At 41.4% G+C, this 14,017-nt stretch overlaps 1 protein-coding gene across 1 annotated transcript in view; it reads left to right on the forward strand.

Annotated features, from left to right (window-relative positions):
* The window catches only part of PLEKHG7 (pleckstrin homology and RhoGEF domain containing G7), a gene marked incomplete at both ends in the record, with an annotated part of 76,708 nt that overhangs the window by 12,537 nt on the left and 50,154 nt on the right, over positions 1-14,017 (forward strand). The window contains 3 exon segments of the mRNA XM_082636306.1: positions 1,811-1,949; positions 9,612-9,739; positions 12,576-12,616. Of these exon segments, the coding sequence (XP_082492432.1) occupies positions 1,811-1,949; positions 9,612-9,739; positions 12,576-12,616 (308 nt within the window).

A 14,017-nucleotide genomic window follows, 5' to 3' on the forward strand; every position in this document is an offset into this window, starting at 1 on the left:
AAACCATTGGGCAACATTCACAGCAGAGGGGAAGGATTAGGCTGTGCCTTATCCAAACACTAGTACCTTCAATAAGATTTTTACTCCATTAAGACACACATATCACTATAGGGCAGTTGCAAACCTCCCTCCCCATATTCTCTAGTATCTTTGTTATTTTCCTTTAAAATTTGCACCTGGGAATTACAGCCCAGTAGTCCTTGGCTTAAGCCCCGTGTACAGAAGGAATCTTTTTTTTTTACTTGCAATGTTTTTTATTTTTTAATTTTATTGGAGTATAGTTGATTTACAATATTGCGTTAGTTTCAGGTGTAAAGCAAAGTGATTCAGTTATACATATACATATATTCATCTTTTTTCAGATTCTCTTCTCATATAGGTTATCACAGAATACTGAGTAGAGTTCCCTGTGCTATACAATAGGTCCTTGCTGGTTATTTGTCTTATACATAGTGTGGTGTGTGTATGTTAAACCCAAGGAATCTGTTTTTGAAAAAATGCAAATAATATATTTGTCATATTTCTGAAGGAGGAGCTTTAATTATTCATCTTCAAACATTTCTGCCAAGATAAAGGTCATTACATAATTACTGCCCCACCCACTGGCAGGGAAGATAAGAGCAAACCTAAACCCTCAATTCATAGATCATGAGGGATGGAAAGGGTCTCACTCAAAGTTGTTTTCCACATAAGGAAACTGAGGCCCTGGGAAGCGACATGCCAAGGTCACACGTAATGAAGGTCAGAGTTGGGAATCACAGTCCTAAGTCAGGTGCCCTTGCCATTCAATTGCATTGCCCCCTTCACTCGTCTCCTGTGGCTGTCGTAATAAATTACCACTAACTGGTGGCTTAAAAACAACAGAAATTCATGCTCTGAGAATTCTGGGAGCCACAAGTCCAAAATCAAGGTGTCAGCAGAGCCACCCTCCCTCTCAAAGCTGTAGCGGAGGACCTTTCCTTGCTTCTTCATGCAGGCGTTCCTGGGCTATGGCTGCATTACTTTAATCTCTGTCTTCACGTGGCCTTCTCTCCTATTTGTGTCTCTTCTCTAAGTATCTCTTATAAGTACGCAGGTCATGGGATTTAGAGCCCACTCAGATAATCCAAAATAACCTCATCTTGAGATCTTTTATTTAATTACATCTGCAAAGACTCCTTTTACAAATAAGATCACATGCACAGGCTCTAGGAGTGAAGAGATGGACGTATATTGGGGCGGGGGGCAGGGGTTTCTATTCAACCCACTACACACCCTCTTTTATCTAAAGTAATAACCACCATTATATCAATTTTAAAAAACACTTAGCGCTTTGAAATGGTTTGTAGTATCTTTTTCTCTCCTTCCATTTACAAGTCTTTGTGGAGTCAGACTTGGGTATTTGAATTGAATTCTTGCTCTGTTGTTCACTAACAATGAGACCTTAAGTGAGTTCCTGTCCTTCTAAGCTTCAGTTTCCTCAGCTCTATAATGAAACAGTAATTTCCACTTCATAGAGTACTTGTGAAAATCAATATGATAATGCATGTAAAGTTCTTAACAGAATGTCTAGTGAAAGCCCATGCTCAGGAAGTGCCAGCTGATTTTAAGTAAGAATAATATTCACCGTGACCAATCTATTCTTTACAAAGTGTATGTATTTGAGATCTACTGGGGGACACACTTCCCCCACCAGAAACTTTCCACCAGAAACTTTTCTGGCACCAACACGTGAGCACAAGTTCATTCCTGAGTGTGACGCATGAGTGTGTGGCCTGCTCAGCTGAGGGGGGGAGCATTCTCTGGATTCTCTAAATTGTTGCCGTCCCAGCCCACACCGTGGACCTTTGGATCTTCAGCGGAAGACAGAAAAAGGAGAAATTCTGGTACCAGAAAGGAGACAAGATTATTCCAGCAACCATGGGACTAGTCCCTTCAGATCTGACCGGCCTGGGGCAGCGCAGCTCAGGGTTAGTGAAAGTGTGGTTGTGTTTGGGTTTGTGGGGAGTGGGGTGGCTGGCAAGCCCGAGAGGGCTGCGAAATCTGGGTCAGGCACCCAGTTAGTTATACAACCTCCTGGGTCCAGAATTTTGTCCTGAAACAAAGAACCAGAACAGCCAAGCATTGAACCAAAAACGAAAAAAAAAGAAAAAAAAAAAAGTGTTTCCCATGGATGTTTGTTTAGTGTACTTTTTCAAACAAATAAAGGGTAGCAAGAAGCTATACTGTAGTTACACAGTGACAGTGGCCTGCCAGCCACACCACAAACATTTTGCAGTTATTATCAGCTCATTCCTTAGTGTAATCTCCCTCTGAGGAAATTCGGTACCAAAAAATTCTCTTCCCCACCCTCTTCACACAGGATGCCATGACCCCATGCACATACCATTTTGTTTGGGGGAGGGAGATAAAAAGTCTGAATTTATTACAGTGATTGCTTCCAGTGGATAATCAATCCAGAACTGGATACAGTGACCCTGTGTGCATGCCATGTCTTATGAGAAGCAGTCCTTTTAGAATAGCAAAAATAAAATACCAATTTGGAACCACCAACACCTCTCCCCACAAGAGACCTAAATGCAAAGTCATTCTGAATTCATTGCAACTATTTGCATTAATATCACTAATCCAATGATGAGCAGCCCTGGCTGACACAGGCATGGGACCCTGTGCAGAGTGCCCAGACGTCTAGTCGGCTGCCAGGCATGGGTGATGCAAGGGCAGGTTTTCTGTACCAATTCATGTCTCTGCATGATAGTATGTGCAGATGTTCTTTCTTGTTGTTTTCCTAAGTCTCTGGTTATAACTGTAATTCTTGATATTATTATTAACCAGTGCCCTATTCTGATGAACGTAAGAATATCATCAGAGCTTCTGTTACGCCCTCCCAGGGGCATGCCCCCCTTTCCAGAATGAGCATCACTGGGTTTTGAGCACTAAGGTAACAAAGCCAAGGTCATGGCTCAAGCACTATGTAAGCTAGTTGTCTTCCCTATGTTCCATATGTGCACATGGAACTCCAAAACCTGCCCTATGTGCTCCCAAATGGATGCCTTATGTCAGAAGGTAGCCCAGACAAGGAAGAAATGGATAGGGGTAACTTAATCACCTTTAAAGGCTGTGGTGGAGACTCAGATTGCACTTTGTGTATTGTATATGCATATAATTATACAATTATGATCCAGAAGGGAAAAGCAAATTCATTTGAGGACTATCTGGATATCATTCTATAGGTCAATATAGTTATTCATTCAACAAGCTTATTTGATTACCTATTCTATGTCAGGTTCCATATTCGGTGCTTAGACTCTATGATATATAAGACACAGCATGAGCCTTCAATGAAATCATTATAAAGAGGCAAGGTGGGAGTAGGGAGGGAGAGAATTGGCTCTCTCTGAGCAGATCAGAAAAGACTTCTGGAGGGGGAGCCTCTAAGTGGGAATTTAGAGATGAATATGAGTGTGTCAGGCTCAGTGGAGATAGGCAGGCAGATGGAAACTACCTGAGCCAAGGCATGGAGGCATGAAGTGCAGGGTGAGTTTAAAGAACAGTGAGTAGCTAGCTATGAGTGGAGTACACATTCTGCAGGAGATCACGTCAGGAAAGTAGAGCAATGGATGACTCAGTGTATACAGGTTTGGTTATTATTCATTTACTGAACAAATATTTATTGAGCCCTTACTAAACACAGGGATTTAGACCAGGAGGTAGGAACTTAGGATAAAAGGAGAGGAGGTAAGACATGAATCTGCAAAACTACCTTATAAAGTAAGATGCTTTCCTCGAGGGAGGGCAACATCAGAAGAGTCTTTTATTCATTCGTGTTCATCAGTAACAATGGATTGAGTACTAAATGGGCACCCACCTACACAAATTATAAGACATGCTTCTTGCAAGGAAGGAGATAGCAGTCTAGTGGAATAAACAGACACATAAATAGAACATGATATTATAATATATTCAACAACCAACATAATCACATTTATTGACAGCTTACTAACTTCCAGACATGGATCTAAGCGCTTTATGTTGATCAGCTGATCCTCACACAAGAAGTAGGTATGATTTTTCTTTTTTTTACAACTTTCTTGGTGTATAATTGCTTCACAATGGTGTATTAGTTTCTGCTTGATAACAAACTGAATCAGTTATACATATACATATGCTCCCATATCCCTTCCCTCTCGCGTCTCCCTCCCTCCCACCCTCCCTATCCCACCCATCCAGGCGGTCACAAAGCACCAAGCTGATCTCCCTGTGCTATGCGGCTGCTTCCCACTAGCTATCTACCTTACATTTGGTAGTGTATATATGTCCATGCCTCTCTCTCGCTTTGTCACAGCTTACCCTTCCCCCTCCCCATATCCTCAAGTCCATTCTCTAGTAGGTCTGTGTCTTTATTCCTGTTTTACCCCTAGGTTCTTCATGACATGTTTTTTTTTTTTTCTTAAATTCCATATATATGTGTTAGCATACGCTATTTGTCTTTCTCTTTCTGACTTACTTCACTCTGTATGACAGACTCTAGGTCTATCCACCTCATTACAAATAGCTCAATTTCATTTCTTTTTATGGCTGAGCAATATTCCATTGTATATATGTGCCACATCTTCTTTATCCATTCATCCGATGATGGACACTTAGGTTGTTTCCATCTCCAGGCTATGGTAAATAGAGCTGCAGTGAACGTTTTGGTACATGACTCTTTTTGAATTATGGTTTTCTCAGGGTATATGCCCAGTAGTGGGATTGCTGGGTCATATGGTAGTTCTATTTGTAGTTTTTTAAGGAACCTCCATACTGTTCTCCATAGTGGCTGTACCAATTCACATTCCCACCAGCAGTGCAAGAGTGTTCCCTTTTCTCCACACCCTCTCCAGCATTTATTGTTTCTAGATTTTTTGATGATGGCCATTCTGACTGGTGTGAGATGATATCTCATTGTAGTTTTGATTTGCATTTCTCTAATGATTAATGATGTTGAGCATTCTTTCATGTGTTTGTTGGCAGTCTGTATATCTTCTTTGGAGAAATGTCTATTTAGGTCTTCTGCCCATTTTTGGATTGGGTTTTTCGTTTTTTTGATATTGAGCTGCATGAGCTGTTTATAAATTTTGGAGATGAATCCTTTGTCAGTTGCTTCATTTGCAAATATTTTCTCCCATTCTGAGGGTTGTCTTTTGGTCTTGTTTATGGTTTCCTTTGCTGTGCAAAAGCTCTAAAGTTTCATTAGGTCCCATTTGTTTATTTTTGTTTTTATTTCCATTTCTCTAGGAGGTGGGTCCAAAAGGATCTTGCTGTGATTTATGTCATAGAGTGTTCTGCCTAAATTTTCCTCTAAGAGTTTGATAGTTTCTGGCCTTACATTTAGGTCTTTAATCCATTTTGAGCTTATTTTTGTGTATGGTGTTAGGGAGTGCTCTAATATATTTTTACATGTACCTGTCCAGTTTTCCCAGCACCACTTACTGAAGGGGCTGTCCTTTCTCCACTGTACATTCCTGCCTCCTTTATGAAAGATAAGGTGACCATATGTGTGTGGGTTTATCTCTGGGCTTTCTATCTTGTTCCATTGATCTATCTTTCTGTTTTGGGGCCAGTACCATACTGTCTTGATTACTGTAGCTTTGTAGTATAGTCTGAAGTCAGGGAGCCTGATTCCTCCAGCTCCGTTTTTCATTCTCAAGATTGCTTTGGCTATTCAGGGTCTTTTGTGTTTCCATACAAATTGTGAAATTTTTTGTTCTAGTTCTGTGAAAAATGCCAGTGGTAGTTTGATAGGGATTGCATTGAATCTGTAGATTGCTTTCGGTAGTAGAGTCATTTTCACAATATTGATTCTTCCAATCCAGGAACATGGTATATCTCTCCATCTATTTGTATCATCTTTAATTTCTTTCATCAGTGTCTTATAATTTTCTGCATACAGGTCTTTTATCTCCTTAGGTAGGTTTATTCCTAGATATTTTATTCTTTTTGTTGCAGTGGTAAATGGGAGTGTTTTCTCGATTTCACTTTCAGATTTTTCATCATTAGTGTACAGGAATGCCAGAGATTTCTGTGCATTAATTTTGTATCCTGCTACTTTACCAAATTCATTGATTAGCTCTAGTAGTTTTCTAGTAGAATCTTTAGGATTCTCTATGTATAGTATCATGTCATCTGCAAACAGTGACAGCTTTACTTCTTCTTTTCTGATTTGGATTCCTTTTATTTCCTTTTCTTCTCTGATTGCTGTGGCTAAAACTTCCAAAACTATATTGAATAAGAGTGGTGAGAGTGGGTAGCCTTGTCTTGTTCCTGATCTTAGTGGAAATGGTTTCAGTTTTTCACCATTGAGGACGATGTTGGCTGTGGGTTTGTCATATATGACCTTTATTATGTTAAGGAAAGTTCCCTCTTTGCCTACTTTCTGTAGGGTTTTTATCATAAATGGGTGTTGAATTTTGTCAAAAGCTTTTTCTGCATCTATTGAGATGATCATATGGTTTTTCTCCTTCAATTTGTTAATATGGTGTTTCACGTTGATTGATTTGCGTATATTGAAGAATCCTTGCACTCCTGGGATAAACCCCACTTGATCATGGTGTATGATCCTTTTAATGTGCTGTTGGATTCTGTTTGCTAGTATTTTGTTGAGGATTTTTGCATCTATGTTCATCAGTGATATTGGCCTGTAGTTTTCTTTCTTTGTGACGTCTTTGTCTGGTTTTGGTATCAGGGTGATGGTGGCCTTGTAGAATGAGTTTGGGAGTGTTCCTCCCTCTGCTATATTTTGGAAGAGTTTGAGAAGGATAGGTGTTAGCTCTTCTCTAAATGCTTGATAGAATTCGCCTGTGAAGCCATCTGGTCCTGGGCTTTTGTTTGTAGGAAGATTTTTAATCACAGTGTCAATGTCAGTGCTTGTGATTGGTCTGTTCACATTTTCTTTCTTCCTGATTCAGTCTTGGCAGCTTGTGCATTTCTAAGAATTTGTCCATTTCTTCCAGGTTGTCCATTTTATTGGCATAGAGTTGCTTGTAGTAATCTCTCATGATCTTTTGTATTTCTGCAGTGTCAGTTGTTACTTGTCCTTTTTCATTTCTAATTCTATTGATTTGAGTCATCTCCCTTTTTAGTAGGTATGATTATTGTCTACATTTCACAGATGGCAGTCAGGGCCAGAGAGGTTACTTGCTCAATCAAGGTCCCACAGCTAAGATGAAAATCAGGCAATTGGACTCCACATTCTTAACCACTGCTCCAGAGAACTGTAGAAGCATGGAAGAGAAACATACAAACCCGCCTAGAGGAGGCCGGGGAAGACTACTTCTTCTGCTCCACCGTTAGTTATGTCCTCTCTGAGGTCCCTAGGGAATATAAAGATAGCTTATCGACTCATGCCAAATTCATAATAGTTATCAGATTGTGTACCATCTAGAGTTGAAGCTCAAAAGAGTAAACTTTTTTCCCCAAAGTTTACCTAGCTTACATTTCTCATTCAAATTACTGTACTTTTCCCAATCCCCTCTATCCCCATAAACACCAAACCTCATTGTATGCTTCCAGGGTCTTTATCAAGAGAAGTATAAAGTTTACAGGGAAGCTTCTAATATTTCTTTTCAGGGGACTTCCTGGGGCTCCCAAGAAGAAGTTTATATTATCTAATACCTTTTGCATAGCACTGTGAAAATTCCTGGCTGGATTTGTATACTGTTAATTCATTATGTATGAGTTCCAATGTCCTGTTTGCAAAATGAAGAAACTAGAATTGTATATCTCATTCAAATTACTGTAACTTTTCCAACTCCCACCTAATTTAGCCCCCTCTATCCTCATAACCACCATGGACATCGGGTTGGCAAATAACAAGAAAGGGAGAGTTGTGAGTAGTTGTAACTCTAATGATTTTGTTACAAACCTCATCATAAATAGATGGTGAAAAAGTCAAATAAGAGTGCAGAATGCTGAAGGATGACATTTTTGGAGAAGGAAGTCCAGGATGAGGAGATCTGCGTCAGTTAAGACAGCATTTGTCTGCATGTAACAACCAAACTAGAACAACCTAAGCAAATAAAAAATGTTTCTCTTATAACATAACCAGAGCCCAGGCCAGGACAGATGTTGGCATCCTGCCAGGCTCCTGTTTTCCTGTTCTGTTATCTTTGCAAGATCACAGGTATACTTTCAGGCATCAAGCCGTATTCATGACAACAAGAAGGACAAAGGGCAAAAGGTATAAGGAAGAAGCTAGCCACCTCTGTCCCCTTTGAAAATTCTTTCCCAGAAGCCACACCCTGCAACTTCCATTTAAATCTTGTTGGCCAGATTGCTGCAGGGGAGTCAGGGCTTGTCAGTGCATTAACTTGGCACATGCCACCCCCAACAAAGCAGGGTTTTGATAATAATAAAAGTGGAGAGCATGCGTGCTGGCTGGGCAGCTAGCAGTGCCTGCAACATTACTCTAAAATTCTCCAATAAAAAAAAAAAAGAAGAGAGAAAGGCCAGTCAAAACAGATTTTAAAATGCCAGGAAATGCAGCTAATTGACTAAATCTGAGCCTGATTTTATCTAAGTAATTCCTGTAAAGTTACTTAGATAATCCATGGCCCTAAATCTCATGGGATGAATAGGAGTTAGACAGGTTCAGAGAGGGCAGAGCATTCCCAGCTAAGTCACTGACGTGTGAAACATTTTGTGTGGAAAATTACAATCCATTCCCTGTTTCCAGAGAATAAATTGCAAAGTAAAGAATATTAGGAAGGTAACTGGGCCAGATTAGGGAAGGCTTCTGTGGTTGCTTTAAAAATGTGTTTATCTGAAGCCAGGAGGGACTAAGTCAGACTTACAAAATTCCTTTGTATGTAAAGTAACCTGTATGCTAAGCTATTTGTTGATGAAAAGAGAATTTAGAGGTTACATTGGTCAGTAAATAGAAGGAATTGCATCTCTCATTCTCAGAATAGACTAAAGGAATATCTGAACAGCTATTAGGGGGAAGCTCTGAAAATCCTTACAATTCGATGCAATCATTCCTCACCCATTTTGTTCCTTAGTGATCACAGAGCAAACGCCCAGTGGCTTTGGAGCTACTCCCCACTGTGTCTGATGTCAAGCATTTATTTTCTGAACATCCAACAGACAGGAAGTTTCATGAAATAGGGTGGAAGAAAGGAGAAGGTAGATAGGCCTGTTTGCTAAGCTTTTCCAACAACAGTCCTCATTTTTCTCTAGGAAAAACAAAAGGGCTGCCTTTAAACAACCGGCCTCCAATATCTAGGGGTGTCGTGGCCATGGCCATGCCCATGCATCCTGTTCCCTCTGAGGCCATATTCATAACTGGCAAAGACTCTTGTGTTTAAGGGCTTTCTCCTAGTATCCTCCTGAGTCAGAACATATCCAGTATGTTTATGTTGACACTTTCAGGCGAGCTATTCTGCTTTGGATTAGTCAAAATCATAAGCAGTCAATAAGGCTCAAAAAGGTGTCAAACATGGGGCGGTGGGTGGGTCCTCACAGCCCTCCATGCCTGGAGCCTGGAGTGGCCTCCTGAAAAAGCAGGCATTAATCAGGCTGCCAGCAGTCACTTCCGAGTGCCCCTGCATGAGCACGTAAGCTGTAAGCTCTCTCCTTCCATCTCTTAAACACAGATTCTACGAGCACAGGAGGAGTTCTGTGGTGCTCAACTTATCTGGACTTGAGGTGTTCCCCGGGGACCTTCTGATGTCAGATGGAGCTGCCGATTACCTGTGCCACCCACTTCTGCTGCTGAATTCAGGTCCTGTCCATTCAGCATACTTATATTACATACCTGCTATGGGATGGGTGTTATAATAAGCAAAGGGTATTTTCAGACTATTTAATGACTAATAGAACATGGGCACTGACACGTTAGAACAGATGTCTCACCAATTAGGACAAGCATCAGCCATGAGTTATTGGAACCAGCTGAATACCGCTCTTGGTGTTGGGCATTCCACTTACAGAGATGGATAAGGGATGGATAAGGTATAGACCTGTCCTCAAAAGGTCCTCTTGTCAAATAATATACCCCACATCTGGGGCCTGGAACGGGTACACCAGTGACAGTCACCATCCTGGAGCAGAATGCCCTCTCTGGGCTGGTGGGCAGCGTCGCTGTCATTGTCGTAATGCCACCCCCCACCCTGTTCTGGCCTCCAGCCTCACACTGGTGTCTTCTAACCACGGTGGTACCGTGTGGAGGCAGCCGGCCCAGTAACAGCAGATTACTGTTGGAGCACATTAGAGAGAGGCGGGCTCAGGGATGAATCTGCATGTGGAACTCAGTCGTGAAAGAAAAGAACAACTGTGGTGTTCAGGACACATTCCCACGATTCTGATGGTAGCCTTTGAGAGCTAACAGGAGACTTCAAGATCATCATCCATCCTGGTAGTTTCTAAACTGGTTTTGTTCTTAGCAGAGCGCTTTTTACAAAAGAATCCTTACTTGGAAATCCAGTCTATAAAACAGATCCAGGTGCAGTTGTCGTGCTTGAAACTGAGGCAGGTCCCAAAGACTCACCTCCAAGGCATCCCTAGAAGCCCAGGAGAGCCTGTGACAACACACATGGAAAACCACCAAGCTCTTTCCTCATTCACATATGTGCCAAGGGAGACCCAGAAAGGAGAAGTGGCCTAGCCATGGTGCCAGCTGGTTTGTGTCAGAGGAATGGGATCGAGACTCCTGAGTCCTAACCCTGTATATGCTCCACCAACCTGCATCAACCACCCGTTACACAGGCAGCTGTGAATAAAGCATAACTAACATTTGTATAGCTCTTCACTCTTTATAGAGCCCTTTCACATCTGCTGTCCTATATGACACAACAATCCAAATGCCCAAATGAATGAACCAAGAGGGAATTAAGTGATCTACTCAAGGACAGGCCCCTAGAAATGAGAGCTAGTTCTAAACACAGCATAACCTTAAGAGGTTAGTACGTGTTCTGTGATGCTTTGCAAATGCTCTAAACTGGTTAAAAACTAAAGCAGTACTTCTCAAATACTGGTCCCAGACTAACAGCTTCAGCATTGCCTGGGAAATTCTGGGGTCCCATGCCACACCTTCTGAATTAGAAACTCTGGGGGTGGGGCCCAGCAATATGTTTTTTAATAAGCCCCCCCCAGGTGATTCTGATACCAGCTAAAGTTTGAGAACCAGCATGCTAAGGAACAAGGTCATAATTGCTGCATGGTGTTCTTTGTTCTCTGCTAGGCATGTGTGCCTGGCATCACAGTAGATACCACGGAATAAAAGATATGCAACATTCTTCACCATATCCCTCCATGCCCTCTTCTCTAGGAGGTTAGAATAGAGTTCTCATGTCCCCATCATGGTCTAATGCAGTGCTTCTCAAGCTCTGATGTGCATATGAGTCACCTAGAGATATTGTTGAAATATAGATTCTGATTCAGCAAAACTTAATATTTAATAAAGATAATAAAAGATTAGGGATTCAATAGAGACACATTTAAATTTTCTTCTGAATACTTGTGAAGATTTCCCAAGGCCCTAAAATTACCCCTAAAGTTAGAAAAGCAGAGGAGAGAAATTTGCTAAGAGACCCCAATTATTGCAGTTCAAATTGTAAATAATAATATACCACCAGGCATTTGAAGCCTAAGAGAGGTGAAGCAGATTTGTCTCTGAGGGAGGTTTGTCTCTAATCTCCCCTTTACAAAGGTCAAAAAGGTGGTTAGAATGAGCAGGATAATCGGTTGGATTCCAGGGTTCCAATGAGAAAAGTCCCTCAAGCACAATGATTTTTAGTAAATGCTGCTCAGGTAATTGCTTTCATCTGATGGAAGTATTATTCAGTCTCCTGATAAACTAGTAGAAACAGATGAACCTTTAAAACATCCATTTTGTGTACTGAGTTATCAGAACATCTCACCAAAACCTAAGAGATGATTCCCACGTTTTTCTGGGTAGCATTAGAGATTGATGCAAATGACATAAAAATCAAGAATCCACAATCTAATCTCTTTACTTCCTGATCATCAAAAGAATGTGTGAAAAATGACTTCCTTTTCAATTTAAAGCAACTCCTAAGGAGTTTGTGGATGGTGGCCAATAGAGATAATAAGCCCCCAACCTAAAGATTGGTGACATGGGTTGATGTGCCCCTATTTCAGGAATCTACACTCAACCACACCTGGGAGTTATCAGGCCGATGCAGTCTCTGACTCTCAAGTTTGGTCAGGCTATTGAAGTTGCATATGCTGGGGTGGATTCTAGTATAAAAATAAAGTCCTTTCAGCCCTAAAGTCCTGTGACTCTGTCTTAAAATAATACTCAACATTTTATTGCATTTTATAGATTTCTCCTTGAATGATGGGGGGAAAAGGAGGCTGAAACAGGACAATATCACCATAAGGTAGCAATAGTACACCAGCCTTTCAGTTGGAACATCGCTTCGTTTACTCATCTGCATAAATATAAATATTCATCCTGTGCATTCTCAAGAGAAGGAGAATTAAAGCAGGACAAATTCTGTTTGGCTCATTTGAAAAGCAGGTTTTGTAAAGCACTCCATTGATCTGTCAGTAGTTACTCAAAGTGCTAATATACCTTCTTTAATTTCACCCACCAGGATCCAAAAAGCCAAGATGGCCTTTCTCCAGGACAGGAGTGGTGAGTGTTGTGCATTGTCATTTTTGTTTTAATTAAGCCTCCAGTAGCTAGGAAAGTAAGAAATGGCTAAAGAGCCTCTTCATCCTACTTTATCTTTTCATGACAACAGATGGTACGTGAAGTTTAAATTGTATCATCACATTCATAGTAGTGGATACAGAACTTGCCAAATGATGCCACTTTGTGCAGTGATACCGTGCTAATTGCCAGTGGTTAATGAGCTCTGCAAGAAGACAAAGCAATCCTAATATTGCAGTGCCTTACAGCTCCAAATTTATAACTTGACACAGTGTAGGAAACAGCTCACTCGATGAAGAAAACTTGCACAAGCGTATGCCCCAGTTTGCAGCCTGTGCCCAGTATACTGGGAACGTTGAAAAATTAATGAGATATTACAGAAACAGATTCCACAAATACACTTCTATTTCTGGGAAAGCCAGTTGGATTAGACCTAGCAGGTTTTCTTTAAATTCATTCTTGCACCCTCAATTATTGAAGAGTTATAAATTGAAATCAGTAGTGCCTGGTTCTTTCCTGCCTAGGTCAGGAGTTAGCCACAGTGAAGCCTTTCTCGCAAGCATGCTGGGGGCAGAGGGAAGGAGTGTTCCTCGCCTCTGGAGTGGGGAGGAAGGAGAAGGACTGACTGTGTTCTCCCCACAGTACCTACACCCCACAGCCAGCAGCACCAGGAGGGCCTTATGAATAGTTACTGCACTTCTTTCTGTTAAAAATCTGCCCACATGGCCTCTGCAGTTGGCCACCAGTTATCGACATCTACCTTGGAGGTTCTGTGGATGCACATACATTGATACTTAACTACCATAGCTAAATTAAAAGTCCTCTGAGGTTTCAATCCCAGCTGCTCCATGTACTGCCCTGTGACCTTGGCGAAATGAATCCATGTCTCTCTCAGCTTCAAGTCCTTCCCTGTAAAAAGTAGGTGGTAATAGTGGCAGCCTCTTAGGATGGTTGTGACAAGTGAGTCAAATAATGTGTGTGAAGCTCACCCTGGAGCTGGCGCCTGAGACAGTTGTTACTGGCCATGTTATTGTTAGTGTTGTTCATAACCAAGGCTTGGAAAACTGTGTGTTCCCACAATCAAGTATAGGAGTGACTTTCACATTATTTTTTCAAGGGTAAAAAAATTGTGTGAGTGTCTTACTCCCCTTGGGCTGCTGTAAAATACCACAGACTAGGTGGCTGAAACAACCAGTATTATTTCTCACATATCTGGAGTCTGGGAAGTCCAGGATCGGGGTGCCAGCATGGTCAGGTTTTGGTGAGTGCTCTTTTCCTGGCTTACCGATGGCCATCTTCTCTCTGCGTCCTCATGTGGTGTAGAGAGCGCTCTGGTGTCTCTTCCTCATCTTATAAGGGTACTAATCTCATTGTGAGGGCCCC

The sequence above is a fragment of the Mesoplodon mirus genome, assembly GCF_964341445.2.
Source record: "Mesoplodon mirus genome assembly, chromosome: 11".
Taxonomy (NCBI): Eukaryota; Metazoa; Chordata; class Mammalia; order Artiodactyla; family Ziphiidae; genus Mesoplodon; species Mesoplodon mirus.